This window comes from Polyodon spathula, chromosome 25 (genome assembly GCF_017654505.1).
Source record: "Polyodon spathula isolate WHYD16114869_AA chromosome 25, ASM1765450v1, whole genome shotgun sequence".
In the NCBI taxonomy this organism is placed as follows: Eukaryota; Metazoa; Chordata; class Actinopteri; order Acipenseriformes; family Polyodontidae; genus Polyodon; species Polyodon spathula.
In genome coordinates, this window is record NC_054558.1 from 5,615,224 (window position 1) to 5,634,364 (window position 19,141).

Sequence of the window (19,141 nt, forward strand, 5' to 3'; positions counted from 1 at the left end):
GGGAGAGAGCGAGCGCGAGAGAGAGACAGGGAGGGAGAAGCCACGTCACTCACAGGCATCCGGAAATAGCAGGGTTAGGGGAGGCTGTAGGCGGTTACCTGATGCTCAGGGGAGAGGGAGATGAGGTAAGAGTTACGATACAGCCGTGTGCTCCGTCCTCCTCAGCTAAAATCTAAACTCTAGAGGCCATCTGGTTTTTTTTTTAAAGACCCCGTTTGACAGAAATTGCTTTTTTGAAAAGAGAAACCATTTACCTGGACCTGATGCAGGGCACAAAATATAACAAAACTCTGTTTACAAGACAATAGTTGACGGTATTACTATCATCATCACCAAAAATGATTATGCTTCATCATTACAATCATCAGCAACGGTACCATCACCATCTTCACTACACTCCTAATTATCAATTGCATTGCTTTTACTGCAGTCATACAGCTGTTATCACAGCGTATCATTATTGTGTCTGTAGTGTGTCAATGTGGGCAGTCGTCCCCCCGAGATACTCTACCCACCAAGGTTGACAGCCAAGGATGAAATCAGATCGATGTTCGGCTGCGGGCTGTTTTAGGAAAAAGAAATCCACTGCAAATAAAACAACGCAATGAAGTAAAGCAAAGATGACTTCAGCATGTTCTACCAGGAATTTCCCTTTGGCCCTGAGTAAACAAGTATCGCTTGCTCCTGATCTGGTCTCTTACTCCTCTTTATAGACCAGTGGAGGGGATGCAACACCACCACCTTGTTTATTAAACCTGCAGTAACACTGTCGGCGTCCAGCACACCCGCTGCCTAGTTAATTAAATACTTTTCTTTTTTTTAAATCCGAAAAAGTGGAACACAATACAATTTGCCTCCCTACCCGGCTGGAGCCCGAAGGCCAATTCTTCCAAATGCATCTTTACAACCTTTCCTTATGCGTTAGGGATGGCAGAATACTGAAATGATAGAACGGTTTTTAAATCGGGTCGAAGTCGTTGCTGTACAGAAGTACGATGCTACAGCAATTGCACGCTGTGTGCTGCGCTACGGGGAAATGTAAAAGGGCGACGAAATGCACGCTTCATCTCAGTCCTCTTCAGTGTCACTTTAGGAATGGAAATGATAAATCCAGTTCTTCTCCCTTTTCGCAGGGCTTAGCTAAAAAGCCTTTGTTTCAGCAGTGAAACAGACCCTGTCATGATCAATATGATGAATATCATAACAGTGCTGCTCCTTCTTGACCTCACAGCACACTGTACAGCATCTGTGTTTCTCAGAAATCAGCCCACGTCATACAAGGAGGTGATTAACCCTTCCCGGCCGGCAGAACCCTACCTGAGGCTGCGCTCGTCTGGTCACTGGAGAAGTCGATCCCAGCGCCGATCAATGTCATAATCTTCTCAATCTGAAACAAAGGCAACGGGGTGAGCAGGCAAGAACGTTCTCATTAATCCTGAACTGCGATAATCCCTCTCTCTCTGGGGTCCAGGAATTACCGGATACATTAGAAAGAGCTATTCCCAAGAATTTAGAGCAATCAGGATTTATAGCATTGGTTCCAGTGGGCACTAAATCAGTGAACAATCAGGTCCTAAATTAGTGAACTGGCCAAGGGTCAATTAACTAATGTGATTGGAAGAGAGTCCTGGACTGGAATGAACCTTGAGAGCCAGAGCCAGGCCCAGGGTGATTCTGGATGTTATGTCTGTTTTCAATGTTGCTTGTTCTAACACCAACCCTCTCTTTCTAAAAGCAAAGAAATGTAAAATCTTACCTTGAAATTCAGAGCTTTTGGCCTCTTATTTATTTATTTTTTGGAGAGACAGTTTAAGACCGAGCAGAAACCTAAAAATCGACTCTGTCAAGCAGACAAACTTTTTGATACCGGAGACACTCCCCAAAACAGTTTGCATCCTCGTCTTACAGTTTCACCATATTCTCAATGAGCTTGAAAATCTTAACAACATAAATCACCAATAACCCATGCCATCCCAAAATAAAAAAACCACAACAACGCAATGCATTCTGCACCAAACCCAGACCACTGCGCCCGGCCAGCCCCCTTTCAGCATGCACACAGTCTATACACACAGGGCGAGTTCACAAAGAGAACGCAGGAAGCAGCAGCACAGACCTGCAAACCATCACCAACTCACTGGATTCCAGTCACAGGGCTGGGGTGAGGTGAACAGGGGCGGGCACAGTCTCCGCGATTCACACACACTCCTCTGCCTTACACAGTACTTCAGAGCATTTAGCTCCCCCTGCAGATCTGCATACAGGGCCAGGAAAGATAACGCTTGAGATAACCCTAAGGGTCTGTAAAGTTACTTTGTGCTGTACTGGGGAGTATGGGGACAGCACAGCTATCAGAACCACTTCAGCATGGCTGCTGAACATATCTGCAGCACAGCATTACTTCAAGAGCATACAAGCAAGGAGCTTCAACACGGCCCGTTTAACAAGCACAGAATCCAGTGACTGGTGGCAGCTGGCAGCACTAAAAGATCCGGGCTTGTCCGACCCCCCTAAAAGAAGGAAACACGTTAGCAGCAGCCCCTCGCCCTTCACCCCCCAAACATCAAAACAATTTGGGAAATGGTCTTACACTTTGAACTGACTTAGCTCTCCGGTGCACTGGGGCGAGAGGCTGGAGCTTCTGCTGGGAGAAATTCAATAACAATCATTTCCGTTCCCAGTGGTGGACGCTGGTATTACACCACAAAGGCAAATCACCCTACTGCACTGTAGAAAACACATTCTGTTTTTACTTGAAAAACAAGAAATAAAAGTTTTAAAACACATTACGATTATCACTTAGAAAAAAAAAAATAGCTTAATGAATTAAAATATGCAGCGTACATTTTAAATACAAAACAGGCCCAATTCCTGAAGACCACCTTCCATGAGTCCGTAGACATGAAATTTAATATAACTATCCGCTCTGGTCGTACCCTGGCACAGACTGTTAGCTGAGCCATTGGGAAACGACGATCAGGAACGTGCAACAGAGCTGACGACAATGCAGTAAGCGTAACAAACGAGGGAAACAATTAAAAAACACGCAGCGGATGGCAAAGTGTAAGTAAACAGGCAACACTGCAACGTCAGGCGTGTTTCTGGAAGTGTTGCTGAATGGGAAGCCTTAATAAAGCCTGGGGACCATGAAGCTGCAACGTACGTCAGGGATACCCAATCCCTTCTTTATTGTAAAGCCTGTTCACCATACAACATCTTTGTTTAATAATCCTTTAAAGTTTACTGGTTACGATAAACATGAAAATACTTAAATTAAACACTGCTGCCCAGCGAAGCCTGATAATGGCCTAATGGTTGGCAAAAAGGCGCAGGGTTTTATTAGAACACAAACTGTACGACATCAGCATCATTAGGTTTATTATAGCAGGCATCCCTTCTCTGATAACCTGCCTCCTCATTAGAATTACAGAGCTTGTGTATTCCCCCTCACCCGAGGGCGGTGTCATGACCTCGCTACCCTAGTGCAGCGCTATGCCACATCATTAGACACTGGCCTGTAGCTGCAAGCCCACGGGGGAGAGGTTTCAGGGGTTACCTTCCCTGTGAACCCCCGGCGCTGCTTTGGAAGAGAGTCTCACACCTCACACAGGATCACAAGCCATTAGCGCTCAGTCCTCCAGCGGTCTGCAGGGGGGGCGAGCATGCTGGGAATTCAACAGGACCCGGCTCTCCAGCGTCAGGCTTGTGTTCACCAGCAAGATCGGAGACTTTAACTGTGCCGTTGCTGGTTTTTGTTTTTTTTCAGCTTGATTTTCATTTCCGGACAGGCACATTTTTCAAATGCAAAAGTCCCATTGAATTTAAATTGCAGCCTTTGGGTCACGTGGTCTTATTGCTGCTGGACACTTGGACGGGGATTGACCTGCTGCACAGAACACATTTTTGTAGCAGCAGGAACTTTGAACAGCTCTGTATTTTTAATGAATTAAACACCAAGGTGGAGATCACTCCTTTAAGGGCTGATTTCTTAGTCTGATGCAAAGCTCTGTGACGCATGTCTTGCGATTTTGCAAAAGTTTTCCATATAGAAAATGTGCTGTGTTGACACAGCCTATCCCTAGCCAGGTAGTTACTTTTTTTTTTTTTTTTTTTTTTTTTTTTTTTGTAAATGGGAGAAGACAGCATGGATTTACTAAGAATAGCTTTTTAAAAGCCTTGACGTCAGAGCAGTTGTGAATCAGAAGCAGAGGCGTTCAGTCGTTACGTAATCCCTTCTAGGAGACAGGGGTTTCAGGAATATTCTCTGGAGCTCTACAGTCTATAATCAAGCACTCTTCTTTTCCACACACAGGATCTCAAGTTGTTTGAGTGACCAAAGCCATGTCGCCAACACTGGGGTGGAACGCGGCCGCCATTTTGTGCCTGCCCACACTCCACATCAGTTACATTGTTCAGTTAAAAGATCATTATCCAATACTGAGCAGATTTAAACCTTAAGCTCAGTATTCAAATTCTCTCTCTGCTGGCCCGTCTTTCTACACTTACGCCACTGTCTGAGAGAGCAGGAAAGTCTAAAACGATGGAAGAATGCAGCAGGCAATCGTGGAATTGCATTGAAACAAGCAGGATTGCAGGACATTATAATTTGTGTTTAAAATGCAAAAATTAAAAAACAAAAGCTGGAAGAAGAACAATGACACCCCCCCCCCCCCCCCCCCTCCCCTCTCTCCTGAATTAATTTGAGGCTGCAGCAAAACTCAGTGTAGCATGTCCCATCTGGTCAAGGCTGAAGTACTGAAAGGCAGCATTAGCAAGTCATGAACAGTCATTGTAAGTCACTGCATGAGTAAGGAAGAGCAATTCTAATCCTGTCGCCTCTGATTCAGTTACATGAGGTTCACCGAACCCAGACTGGAACCAGAGGGACCCCAGGCCAGCACGATCCTGGGATCCACCAACTCTCACACTGACTGACAATCACGGGTCAGGCAGGCGTGGAGGCCAAGGGCTTCCATACAGTCCCGGAGTCCTTGACAATGCTGGGATGCACTGTGACCTGGCTAATGCAGTTTTTATAATTCTACACATTAGGGTACAGTATCAGCACCTCATATATGTGCAGCCAAGTAGAGTTCCCCAATATCTACAGCATCAGTATGTAGACTAACTTATACAGTGGGGTCTTATTTTAATGATCTAAATACGATCTTAGGACACGAGACACACTCAGCAAATTTAAACTCATGCAACGTTAATCACGGTCAAATCAGTGTGCAATTCCCTTGCGCATTGACAGAGGCTTTCCTCCTGGAAACTCATGAATATTTACTGACCGCTGCAAGGAAAACCCAACAGCAACAGCTGAAGCTGCAGTGCCAACAATTCGAAAAGGGTTAGATAAAGACCAGATGCTAATATTTATAATGCAATTGTAAATAATTTACAGCAAAAAAAAAAAAACAACATTCCCTACAGGAAGGCACAGCTGCATCATCTCTAATAGGAGTAAAACTTGATTTCGTTCTTGACGGCAGGACGCTCCCTTCAGCAGAACGGGCATATTTGGCAGAAGCAAAACTCGCAATGTGGAATTACAGTAAGAATTGAAGAACAGTGATTTATTTGTATTTTTATAGCACTGCATTCCAAACTTTTACAAAAACTTTTCTCAAATAGAACAAGCACCTCTTTCAACTGGAATCTAGGGAGAGGGCCGCTGGATTGCACTGGCAGTGACATCAAAGAACTCTCTCTATTGAGAGGGGCAGCAAACTAGTCACTGCATACGAGGAGCCCACTAGAGTCGAGAAGCTCATTGTAAAACTCCTCCCCGTGTCAGTTAGAGACCAAGGGCTCGCTGCCAGCAGTTCTTGTTATACAGCCTGAGAAGACGAGGAGGGAGACACGTGGGGTCTCTGCAGAGTGCCCTTCCTGATCGGTGAAGAAGAAAGCCTAGCTGGAACAGCCCTGGCTTGCCATGCTTCTCCAGTGCAGCATTCAGACTAACATCTTGAAACAGTACTGTTCTGTTTCAGCGAGCAATCCACTGGAACACACATATTCCAAAGGGAATTGAAATTGGGAACTGACCCTAACCCTAGACCCGGGGCATATCACCCACAGAAAGCACCTTTAATAAAAAGGTGTTGTGTGACTGTAGTCAGGCTAGTATTGGAATTGCACTGGAATCTAGCAAGCTCGCTGGGGTCTATAAAAACAGTCTGGACCTGGATTACCGCAGAGCGAGGCTGGACAATAATCCACAGTCTGTTCGACAATTTTTCCAAAGCAAAATCTGAAAGTAACAAAGTCTCCAGGGTCGGGGTTAATTCCTGTTTTTTCAGTTCCAATTCGAATTCATTTTTTAAATCAATTCCAAATTCCCTTTTAATCAATTCCAACACATCAAAATTGCAATCTGTGGTGTTAAAATGAACTTCTCACCGTGGCAGCACATCACTGTCAATTAAAACTGGCTTCCAATGAAAGAGGTTGAATAATCACAGCAAGTGTCTTGTCTTTAAATGATCAATTTCAACTCCAATTCCGTCAAAGTAATTGCGATTTGCATTGGGAATGGATTTTAAATTGAAAAACAGTAATTAATCTCAACCCTGTTCACAACACCTGGAAGGGCTGATCTGAATGCACAGTGTGAACTGCAGTAGCGATTGCACTGTAAGTGAGGGAAAAGGCATTAGCAGTCACGTCAAAAACAAAGGGACACAGAAAACACAAAGTCAGCCCGAAATCAGCAGAAAAAAACCTGCATCCTGCAAATCACAAGAGCCTTGTTTACAGCCCCCTGATCTGCACTGTCTGCTTCTCCCCTGGGAACGAGGGAATCCCTCCAGTCTACTGCAATCCTCTCCCTCACGTCTTGTGACAATGCAGCACTCACCAGGGCAGGGAGAGCTAACAGTGTCGAGCCTGGACTGTATTACAGCTCCCCCTGAAACAGCTCCTCACAGAGGACCACTAAGACTATGCCCTGAAGCTTCAACCAAGACGCTAGAGACGGAATTGTGGAGCCGTGTTCTAACTAGTACTGTCGATGCTCCGAATACTCAAAACAGATCTTTTAGAAAGAACAGCTCCCTTTGAAACATTTGCAGCGCTGCACCAAGCAAAAAGCAGAACTTAAAGCATGCTTAAAAGCTGGAGCAAGTGAAAAAACTTCAAAACATCACCGTAAAAACTTCAGAAATGTTGAACTGGAATCTAAAAAGCAGGTTTTTAAAAAACACCCACGCTTTAATTATACATCTATAAAATACCAAAAGAAAACTGAATCACTTCTGTGACTAAAAGCTTGTCACTGAATTGATTTAGTTTTAGTATTTCTAAATTAGGCTCTGTAGTTCATAGTTACGGATGTAATAATACATTTGTGTTCAGTAAATACACAGCCTTAAAAGTGCATTTAAATTATTTGCTGTAGAGTGATCTTATGTTAATTCTGTGCATACTCAAAGCAATAATATATGTTGTACATTTTTGTCTAAACAGAGCCTGTTCTGTGCACGGCTTTGAGAAGAATTTCTAAATAATATACAGATGCTGGCAATTTTGAAAATGTTCTAATTTTAGGAAGACGGTAGGCAGTGGGTGTTTACTTTATGAAGAAGCCTGGCAGTGTCACTCAATTTTGATTCAATAAGCTTTACTTGGGCGTTTGAAAATGAATCAGACTGGATTTGTTGTCGTCTTCTTCTTCCAATGATCTCTCACACAATACTGTCAGAACAGGACGTCAATGACTACGCAAAGAGCTTAATATTTGTTTCAGTAAATTCTATTATAAAAAATGAAATGCCTGATTTCTCAGGACGGCTATTCCCATATTCCTTCCTTTACAAGCGTCAAAAGCTTCAAATACTATTTGAATTGCTTTATTACCCTTCTCTACGGAGGGAATCATTCGGAATGGGTCTGTTGCACTTTTTAGAATTTCTTTTTGTACACAATGTAGAAATCTGACACTTCTGATGAACACAAACACTGTCGTTTTCATACCTTGAAGGGATGCTTGTTGACGAATGAAATTTAAATACGGGTACCAAGTTGTGTTTTACGAAGAGTGGTTAACAAGCTATTGAAGGCAGCTGAAGTGCTTGTGTGATTTAACATCCTTCCATCGCTGACAGTGGGTGCTGTATTCAGATTATTTTAAATCGTACCTTTTTATTGGCCATAATAGACAAATCCCACTGCTCCCAACCAAAGCAAAGGTTGCCAGGAAATGCAATGGAAAGACAGTGAAAGAAGACGTCCCGAAGAGCCTTATCAATGAGAGGCATCTCAAACCCAGCATATGTTCCTCTCCTAATACAGCAACCAGCCTCGGACTCTGACAGATTTCCCATGCATTTTCTTCTCTCTCAAACAGTTTAATTTCCTAGTGCCTTGGTACATTTTTTTCTTTTTTTTTTGCTATACAGCGGTTTCTTGTTGATCCTGAGCTTGATTCTTGGTTTTTTTCATTTTAATCTGGCCAATCATTTCAAAACAAAGCTGCCAGCTGCTTCCTGAAAGGGAAACACCTTAACTGCATAAATCCTATGCTGCAGTGTGAGGAGAAACCAGCACAGCGCTGTCTTATCAAACTGCAGCCTTGTACAGGCTGAGGTCAGCCGGGCTGCTGTGGTCAGTCTCTACACTAACACTGTTCTGTGTATTTTGCAAAACCACTTCAACTGTGATAAAGCACTATTACTGCGAGTATTAATAACAGCGGCGCACGGGGACTCCCGTCTGTCAGTATAGTTGTGGATTTGCAGCCGTGACGAGGGGTGTACGTTAGTGATATGCTTATTGAAAACGTGCTCACTAGCAGAATGTAAAAAGCCAGGACACAAACCCATCACCTCTCGACACAACCCAGTAGAGACCACAGCGGCGTCTGGCTATTTAAAACTGCTGACAAGGAGACACTACCTACGGCAGGAGGAAGACTGGACTGTGCTGTTCTTGATAATCGTATTAACAGGAAAAGGGGTTACCCGTTACAAGTTAAGCAGTGCTGAACAGTGTTGTAGTAAGAGAGGACGGTGATGGGACTCACGGTATTGCAATAGGTTTTTCAGGTTCATAAAGCAAGGTCTTTGTTTATAGTTATGCCTTTATGATTGATTGTGGTTCTGGTCTGAAATCACCTAAGGGCTGCAGTGTCTTAAATATATATTTTTAGGTTGAGGTCTTTTATAAATATTGATGCATTTTACATATCTAATTGAATTTGTTACTTTCCCCCTTTTGATACAAGACTATTAAATGGGCTTGCTGCAATGGTTCAACTTGAAATAAAAATGATACTTTGTATTTATTTTAGGGGTCTCGCCGTCTGCTCACCCCCAAGCAGCAAGGGACGTGACTGTTACGCAATTGTCTTTCTTGCAAATTGGTCCAATCAAAATGTACCACATCCGAAACGTGACAGCGATACACTGAAATTAATAAAAAGAGCAGCTGTGCATTCTGTCGTGAGGACAGCAAAAAGTATCGCCGCAAGGTAAGCATGGCCACCCAGCAATCAAATTACCCACTCCGCTAAAGACAGCGTTCGTTATTTATGAGCTAATTAAATATTTTGTCAGCGATCAAAAGTTGTTACAGGAGCCAGCTGTCGGGGAACGAGCAAGCAACTGAAATAATCCTACCTAGCATTTGCATAAATCCAGGGTTTAAGTGGGTTATTTTTAAGCAGAGCAGACTTGCGCCACACACCAGTCCCCAAACGAGGATATGAGGATGATCACTGTCCCATAACCACACAGAACTATCCACAAGGTAAACAGCGCATCCTTTAATTTACTGGAAAGGCTATCATACTGTCTATTGTTCTACTGTTAATATACAAGTCACTAACCCAACTTTTTTTTTTTTTTTGTTCGGTTCATAAGCAGCCTTTAGCCCATTTTCATTTTCACTGAATAGGGTTCGGAGGATACCACGAAGTAGCTACAAGGCTGACTGTGTCATCGCATGGAAGGGAAGCTGACAGCTCCCTTTGGCTGAAGACTTCTCAGCAGTCTATAAATCACTGTACACCCCTGTGTGAAGGATAAACACACTCTATAATTATCATTAACGCAATAACGTACACACGCACGCACGCACGCACGCACCGTAGTTTGTAGCACTGTCAGATTGACAGCCTTCGAAACACTTCTCCTATGTAGAAAAGCACCTCTCACGAAGGAGCTAAGGGAGGTTTGACACCATGTCTAGTTAAGTGGCAGGGCTGTTTGCAGTAACGATAGCCATCATGATGTTAACGAGCTGGTGTCGTTGGCCACTTTAAAAACGAGAAAGAACGCCACCTGCGTTCTGTAAACTGTGCAGGGTTCCAGCTCTGTGTGTCCGGGCGTCTCTCTCTCAATCACCTCCCAGCTGCAGTGATTTGTTCAGCATTAACGGAGAGGCGGTTTCCTTTAATTACAAACCGGGTGTGGTTTATTAGGTAGCTGGTAATCAAGGGTTCAGAATAGCTCGTCAATTCAGCTTAGTGTTAATTATCCTTCGAAATGGCTGAACCTTGCTCTCGGTCCAGTCAACCCTGCTCTCATCTCCAACGCCTGTGTGTTTAGCAGATTGGTTCTACTGCGCGTCTATAATCACAGAGAGGCAATCTGATGCAAGCAGGACACACACCCTGAGGGTTTCATTAGGAGCTGCAATCGGCTGAGTAGATACTTATTCTTTCAGTGCCATCACGGGTCATCTGTCTGCTTTGAAATAAAACTCAAATGAGGCTAACAAATGAATGGGGTGTTTTTTTTTTTTTTTTTTTTACAATAAATTTGACCCATTTAGAAACTTGTGGTTGAGCTGCATCTCAAAAAGAGTTAGCAATCACGGTTCAGCCTATATGGACCTTATGAGTGTCCATAATGAAAACAAAACACTCTCAAACTTTGAAATAAATGCCAACAAATTCATAATGAATTCGGTCTGAATGCCACAGGGACAACACCCGAATATCTTTTGCCCTTCCTCGTGTGCCCTTCCTGTTAATTCATGTGGGTTTCACTCCACGTATTAATTCCATGTTCGGTTGTAATGAGTGATGCTGATCACAGGTATAACGGGTGCTAACTGAGATTATTCATTAGCTTCATTAACATTCTTTGTTTTTTTTTAAACTATAATTTCACAAATAAAACGTAGCTTGCTTGCTGGAACCTAAACAAGACCACGGGGTACAGGACCAGGAGTTCTTACCTCGTCCCACTCCGAGGCGAAGGACGGCGATTTCTCCAGCCGCTTCTTCCCTCCGCTGCAATTGGAGATCGATTCACTGCGGCTGCCCAAGCCGTCCTCCTCGCTAGGGGGCGACACCAGCAGGTCTGAGTCCGATTTCGAGAGGCTGCGTGCCAGCTTGAGGTCGCCGGGGGGTCGGATCTGGTCACAGGGGAGAGGCCCCGTCCCCCTTGTAGAGGCCCTGCCCCCCGGCTCCTGCTGGTTGATGCTGGTGTGCAGGATGGTCTTGTAGACCACTCTGGGTTTGGGGTCCAAGGCAGAGCTCTGCATGGCTGCTCCAGTTCGTTCTGCTTCTAAACCACCTTTGACCTCCACGGCAGACGCTCCAGTCCTGGGCTCAGCGGTTTTGCTGCCACTCTCCCCAGCACCAGTGAAAGGGTCCTCCTGGTTCTCAAAGACTGGGGAAGATCCGTGCAAAAGTCCTGAAAACTGCTGAGGAATCACGCTCCCTTCTAGGCCCTCTGTACTCGGGTCTGTGCTCCTGGAGTTATCTACAAAAGAAGGGCAGTTGCACAGTAAAAATGTATTAGGAGGGAGTTTATTGGCTGTTCAGTAACCCACACAGCTAGAACAGATCCGCGATTGTTCCTTGTTGCTTGTATCCTGATGCTTATGAAATTCCACAGTCTGCAGTTCCAGCTCGCCCTCCCTCCCTGCTTCACTGTGCTTTGCTGCTCTCCGCTCCCTCACCAAGCAGTCTGCTAACAGCTTGCTTTATAAGGTCAGGCTGCAAGGAAGCTATGCACACCCTGCAGAAGAGAGTTTACTTCACAGTCAGGATAGTTTCCTCTACGATTCCCATACTGAACAGTCAAGATAACTGCGCTAACTTGTACACACAGCAAGACACTCTGTTCTTCCCATAGATTAATTGATAGGAGTCAGCCCTCATCCTTGGGCTCTTCAATATCAAAGGGCTACTGTGTGTAAGCAAGACTCTTACACACACGAGCCAAATTCAAGAGCGGTTCCAGCTATCCTAATGCACTTTAACTTAATTTTAAGACAGTAGCTTAGTGGTTAGAGTAGAGAGCAGGAGGGGGTAGGTGGGTATTAAGGACATTCTGAGGAATGAGTTCACTGTGCGATCACCGTCTTGTACAAACTGTGCAAGATCCAAATGTGCGTTCACTTGAAACTAATACACTAGAATGAGCTGCAAGTCTCATTTCTGAATGCAACCTTAATTTTTGTTTAAATGTCGGCTTGCATCGTCTTTTCAGATTTTGAAATGCATTTTTGGCATCCTTGTTGAAAACGGACGGCCTTGTTCAAAACTTGGGAAATGTCAATTAATACGCTCAGGGTTAAACAGGGAGCAGCTGTTCCCTCGGAGATCAGTCATGCTGTATACCACTTAACTGTTTCACTGCCAAGACGGTGCTTTTAAAAACACCTTGACAAGACAATGAAACAGTTTACAGGTTACACAGCTGGCCTCACTGTTAAAAAAAAAGACAGATTAGACACTCACTAGGGTAGTCAGACTACATAGTAAATACCTACAAATCCCACCCCTTCACAAGACTTTCCACTTCTCTGACCCTGTACTGCTACTGCAGTGTTCTGAATTTTGAATAAAAAAAAATCACACAGAGCCACCGATAACAGCCCAAGCCATTGCAGGCTTTATCACTGCAGCCATTCACAGCTCAAGAACAGCAGGGGGACACAAACCCCGCTGAGCGAGCTGCATTCAGCCCTCTCTGTGCCAGCGCCTCTGCCCTGTGCCAGGGTGGAGGCACGAGCTGAACAGGAGGGCCTGCATCGGAAAAGGGAGACAATAGGAAACCCTGCCAAACGCCCATCTGGATAAGAAAAGCGTTGAATATTAATGTGCCATACATTAGCACCTAACACAAGGAAAAGTAATCTTCTTATCAAGAAGTAGCCAGTCACCAAAAGAATTCCTCTCTATGATAATCTGACCTCAGTTACACAGTGCCCTCATTTTTCCACTGGCTATACACATCTCGTTTATAAATGTTTGGCAGTACAGTTAGTCGTCTCCAATGGATTTTTTTTACCCCATTTCCCCCCCCCAATTTGGAATCGCCAACTGTATGTATTAATCTCGGTCCACCGCTGCAACCCCCGTGCCGACTTCGGGACACAGCGGAAGACACACGCGTCCTCCGAAACGTCTCCCTGACAAGTCGGCATTCATTCGCACTGCAGGTCCACAGTGAAGCCACCAGACCTATAGTGCCGGAGGACAACACTGAACGGTGCGCAGCCGATTCTGCAGAGCGCCTTTACTGGGTGCACCACTCGGGAGCTGTACATTTTTTTCCCCAATTGGACTTGGAATTGATTGAAAGGGAATGGGAATTAAAAAAGGGAACGGACCCCAACCCCGATTCAAAGTGCTGACGATTCCCCAGGCCGAGCAAGAGCAGGGAGTTCAAGGAATACAGAACACATTTTGCTCTGAAATCCGGTACTGAAGCAGTCCTGGAGCACGCCAGGAACCCACTCCACCAGCCTCTTACCTGCGCTGGCTTGGGTAGGGCGCTGCCCGGGGCTCGGAGGTTGTCCTGCGCGGGGCAGAGACTCGGCGCCCTGGGCTGAGTGCTGGAGATTTGAGGAGGGAGCTGACTTTGGCTGCTGGGTCTGTAGGAGAAAAAAAGTGACACTTACACCCAGAACCCAGGCGGCACGGAGACCAGCGTTTACAAGGGAAGCTGTGCAGAATGCATCCAATTTAACAGTCAATAGAACCAGTTGTTGCTTTTGTAATCAGTCATCCAAAAATCTGAAGTAACATTTACATGAACTGATTCAGCAAACAAAAACTGCAGCCTTCCTTACACAATATTAGGCTTCCCTAAAACTACTACTAAAGTTTTTATTGAAGACAGTCTTCCTTCAAGTTTAAGTGTCTCTCAAGTAGATCAGTTTCATGCATTGGGGGACTCGGGACGACCCCAGAGTGGCTGATGAATCAAAGAGCCAATGAGATCGGAGCCCAATAAATTAGGAGATAACGACCAGGGAAGGATAACGATAGATCAGGAGGAAGGCTGAGGAGGAATCGGAAGGAGACAGAGTGAGAGGAGGGCAGTGATTAAGGGGCAGTAAGAGTGATTAAGTTCTGTGCATTAGAGACGTCAGTGGGAACAGAGTTACTATACCTGAGGTAGAAGGCTGTTTGCAGGCAGAGAGACGCGCTCTTCAACTGGAAAAACCAAACGAGGAATTACTTACAACTCTATGTCACTTGGAGGCTTGCGTTCAATGCAAAAAATGTGCCATAGCCTTTGATACACAGTGCTCCCTCGCTATTTCACAATTCAGCGATTCATGGACTTGGTTTATTCGTGGTTAGGCAATGCGGACAGTTAATTGTCATGTACTAGACTTCACTAATACACTGTTTTCGATGTTTCACTAGTTTCTGAAACAACATGCAAAAACACTATAGAAGTACATTCCAGGGATGGGAATAAGACTCCTGTTGCACAGCATTTGCACCCATTCCAGGTTTTACTATGAGCTTGAGTAGCCCCCAGTGTACTGGTAACAAGCTCAGGTGTGTCTTATTAAAGTTAGTAAAACCAGGAATGGATCAAACTGCTGTGCAATGGGAGTCATATTTCCATCACTGCATCCCCAGGCAGACATTACCCCTGCTTTGCTTGGAGGTCAGCAAGGCTTTGGGGAAGCAGTGGCTTACAATCCCTGAAGGTGAAACAGGACTGCAACTGAGACCTTCACCTCCCAGTACATGCATTTGACTACTTATCCCAGGCTAACCCCAGTCCTCAAGGCATACTTCCAAGCAGTGCAGGGGAACGCTTCGATTTGACCTGGATAATTCCCCGGCTGCTTTAAGAAACTGCCAAGTCAACAGAGGCTACTTCAAGCACAGGGAAATTACTATTGATCCAGCCTCAGACTGGAACGGATGAGATTACTCGATGGATTTGTGCCAGGCCTGTCAAGACTGAGGGTCTGTTGACAGCTCCTTCTTTCAACACTTAAATGTAAACCAAAAGCATCACAAAAAAAGACAATGCGATTGATGAGATCTTGCCAGGCAAGGCGCTGCTCCATCGCTGCTTGTCTGCAGGATGGGAGGCTGTACACGGCTGATGCCTGCATATATGAGCTGAAGATTTACCCTATAACAATGTCCTCTAGCGCATTAACACAACTGCTGCATTAAAACAGGCAGTGTCTAGTTGCAGTGCCTGTATGATGTATTACACTTGGTCTCTCCGCCTCCCACTTCACTCTTATTACCAGAACCTGCTTCCCTAGAATGGACCATTTACTCCAAATGACAAGATTGGTTTGCAGCAAGAAGGAGGGGCTTGACTACAGTGCTGATTGAAGGTGAAGACCCTGCCTCCCTCGTTCAGGACAGCAGCACTGAAAGCCGTGTGGTTGTCAGGCCAGCACACGCGTGTGAACCAGACAAAGGTTTCTGTAGCTGGAGGCAGCAGGGTGAAGTAGTCGGCTACCTTTGCTCTGCAGACAGTCCTGGCCCGCAGGAAGCTTGGTCTCTGCAGTCTCCAGCAGCTCGTAGGGGTTCTCATCCTCCTCCTCCCCCTCTTTCTCCTTCTCCTTCCAGTCAATCCTGCTGTTCACATACAGGGCCTGCAACACGGCAGCAGCAATCAGAAACCACGACCCCTGCTGGGTACTGCACTTCTGCTATGCAATGCACTCTGCAGCTTGTTATTTATACAGACTTCTAGAGCTAAAACAGGAACACTGCATGGATGGAAGGAAGACTCCCATTGTACAGCATGGGGAGCTACGAGCTTATTTAACTGTGTATAGGGAACATGTCCAGCTGTCTCTCATTAAGGTCCCAGCAAAACCTTGACTGGATCAAAAGCCTGGATTGGGTGGTGTCCATAGGACCCAGTGGCATGTTTAGATCCCTGTTTAGAGTTGACCTCTTGTCGACACTGAAGCCTCTTTTTATATGTAACCCTTGCTTCTACCCCGAGACCTCACAAACACCCGACCTGCTTGCAAAGCACATAATATTATAACATAACAGCAAGACACTTCTGAAGCACTCTGGGATTTCCAGTCCACTTCATCTCTCAGCGAAATGAGCTCTCTTGTAACTTTAGGCCAACGTCACATTTGTAACTGGTTTAAAAGCGAACCGTTTGAACTTGGATGATGAGAACCTGGAAGCTGGTTAACCCTTTTACAGCCCGGCTGGACTCAAGACCAGGAGAGCTGTGGAACTGTACGCCCCAGCCATGCTGGTCCGGACACACACACAGGGACTGTCGGCTCTGAGTACCTCATGGCTGCAGGGGTGCTCGTCCTCTTCCTCGGGGGGAGGCTGGGATGGAGGAGGGGGGCGCTCCTTCTGAAACAAAACCAGCACACAGACTCGGCTCACACTTCCGTTTGCAGGAGACAGAACAAAGGAAAGAAAGTCAATCCCACAGAACGGCTAATTTAACTTTCAAACTGTAAAAAAAAAGAAGCGGAAAACATACGCTTTGAACAGCTTATATTTACACACACAGCCCAACGTAACTTGACTTATGATTTATTGCAGGGATGGAAATAAGACTGCTACTGCATAGCAGTTTCATTAACTCCAGGCTTTCATACAAGCTCGATAAGCCACAAGCGCATGTGTGTATTATTAAGCTCATAGCAAAACCAGGAATGGATCAGACTGCTATGCAACAGGAGTCTTTTTACCATCCCTGTATTGCATTTCCCATTTTATAACGGACGGCAAGTCGAAAGAGGAAGGATCTGGGAGCAGTGTGTGGGCCTGCATTGTACCAGCAGCTCTATGCTTCCCTCTAGAGGATTGTCAAGGCTATGACAATCACAACAACTAGAGCAAGTTGTCCTCATTGCAATGACTATTATAAAGCACTGAAATCGAGAATAAGCTTTTTTTTTTTTCTCAGCACCTCTTTCTGTAGCTTTGTACTTGACACTTAGCTAACACCGTTTCACTGTCAGCTTCTCCTGTTCCAGACGCTTCGAAACACCTGTGATATTGATGGAGGGCATCTTCAAATCTGGGACACAAAACCTTTTTTTTTAATGTTAACAGACTGGGCTTTACTTCTGCTCTGCCTGGTCAAGCTAGACCAATACACAGTGGATTTGTTCAACAGCCTAGCAGAGAATGATATTAGAAGGTCCTCTATTAGCAGCTACTGAAGCTTATTCTCATGGGTGCGCCTCAGCTCTGCAGCAGCCTAGTTTCTTTGAAATAGAACACACCTGAGCTTGTTACCTATACACTGTGGCTAATCAAGCTCGTAGTAAAACCTGGAACGGGTGAAACTGCTATGCAATAGTCTTATTTCCACCCCCAAACCAAAAGACTGTCTTAGTTTAAACTCAACTCAAAAGATAGCTTGCTCTACACAGCATGAAGAGTCCAAACCAGGTCGAGGTTTATATGTGGCCACCCAGACCGCTGAATCTGACCCTGGTCCCAGCTCGGTGAAAAACCCCTGGCTTGTTGTGAGAAGTTACTGCTATAAAATGGGTGTACACTGACACAATATTAAAACGCTCAGCAGTGGAGAACGCGTGGCTAGCCTCACCTTGCCTCCCAGGGGCTCGCTGTCAGGCCGGCCCGAGTCTCGGTCGGAGGACTTGCCGCTGGCCAGGCTGTCCAGGGAGTGGCAGGACGTGGCCTCGAACAGCGCCTCGTAGGGGCACTCCTCCTCCGGCCGCGGCTCCATCCGCGTGAAGAGATCTGACAGCTCCCGCTCCACTTCCCCTGCACACAAACAGGGCTCAACATCAAAACCAAGGGCTGCCACACAGGAGCACTGCTCGGAGCGCCGTCACTCAGGTCATGATACACTGTTGAGACGCGGGAATAGTGACAACAGACATGAAGGGTTGATGCTGTTTGTTAGGTTAGCTGTGATATACGAGACCTCAAAAGGATTTTCTGTAGGTGAAAATGAAAATAATTGAAGTACACCTGTTTCTTTAAATTCTGTTACCTGAAGACTCTTGGGGTCCTGGAAGCTGGTGTTTATATTTCACAGTTAATCCATGAAACAGAATCAACTCATATTTAACATTACGATCAGCAATTACCCAACACGGCACCAAGCCTCTGCACCGACAGACTTCACTCTACGCTTACCCTTTGACCTGGGGCTGACAGTCTCTGGATTGGGCGAGACTGGCTGTGGAGGCGTGGCCTTCTCCAGTTCACCAGGACCTCCTGTCATATGACCTGAAAGGAAACAAAACAGAATGCCTCTTATAGCTGTGTCAGCATTCGAGAATGGTCCAATCTATACATATTCTATTATTATACCCTTTATTGAGTGCCCCGATGGTTACATTAGTGTCATTCAATCAGCTTAGTTTATAATGTTGAAAGGTGAGTCGTTGGACAGATACAGCTAAAGACTTGTACAACAGCCTGCCTCAGTCTCTCACCTTCAATAAGTGCTGCTGTCTGTCTGCTCTTCTGCGAGGGCATCTCTCTGACGGTATCCAGCGCCGTCAAGCCCCTGCTGTCCTTGATATTCACATCAATACCTGCAAGGCACACACAGTTTACCGCCTTAAACCAAACCAGAGAGCCAAGAGACGGAAATAAGGCTCCTACTGCATAGCAGTTTCACCCATTCCAAGTTTACTATAAGTTGATTAGCCACAGTGTACAGATAAGCAGGAATGGATCAAACTGCTTTGCAATGGGAGTCTTATTTCCATCCCTGGCTGAGCCAATAACTCCTCCCCTCCCCTCCCCCCGTCTTATAATTAAAAGTTAAGGGCAGACCAGCGTTTAATTGGGACCCACGTGATCAAAGAGAGGAACTCCCGTTGAACACTCACCCGCAGCCAGCAGGATCCGCACCACGTCTGTCTTTCCAAACAGGGCAGCTTCGTGAAGCGCGCTGCCTTTCTCAGTCTGGGATACAAAGACAGGGGAGCAGAGTCA

General features: G+C 45.5%; 1 protein-coding gene across 6 annotated transcripts in view; it reads right to left on the bottom strand.

The window, feature by feature from the left end:
• Positions 1 to 19,141, bottom strand: part of LOC121300080 (ankyrin repeat and SAM domain-containing protein 1A-like) — a 61,140-nt gene that overhangs the window by 24,722 nt on the left and 17,277 nt on the right. For 4 of the 6 annotated variants that reach the window (XM_041228469.1, XM_041228464.1, XM_041228470.1 and 1 more), the window contains 11 exons: positions 19,036 to 19,111; positions 18,634 to 18,735; positions 18,332 to 18,424; positions 17,775 to 17,953; positions 16,493 to 16,561; positions 15,690 to 15,825; positions 14,358 to 14,401; positions 13,716 to 13,836; positions 11,185 to 11,714; positions 2,591 to 2,644; positions 1,318 to 1,387 (listed from right to left, as the gene is read on the bottom strand). In XM_041228469.1, the coding sequence (XP_041084403.1) occupies positions 1,318 to 1,387; positions 2,591 to 2,644; positions 11,185 to 11,714; positions 13,716 to 13,836; positions 14,358 to 14,401; positions 15,690 to 15,825; positions 16,493 to 16,561; positions 17,775 to 17,953; positions 18,332 to 18,424; positions 18,634 to 18,735; positions 19,036 to 19,111 (1,474 nt within the window). The remainder of the gene's footprint in view (positions 1 to 1,317; positions 1,388 to 2,590; positions 2,645 to 11,184; positions 11,715 to 13,715; positions 13,837 to 14,357; positions 14,402 to 15,689; positions 15,826 to 16,492; positions 16,562 to 17,774; positions 17,954 to 18,331; positions 18,425 to 18,633; positions 18,736 to 19,035; positions 19,112 to 19,141) is intronic. The other 2 variants (XM_041228465.1, XM_041228467.1) reach the window with 2 other exon arrangements.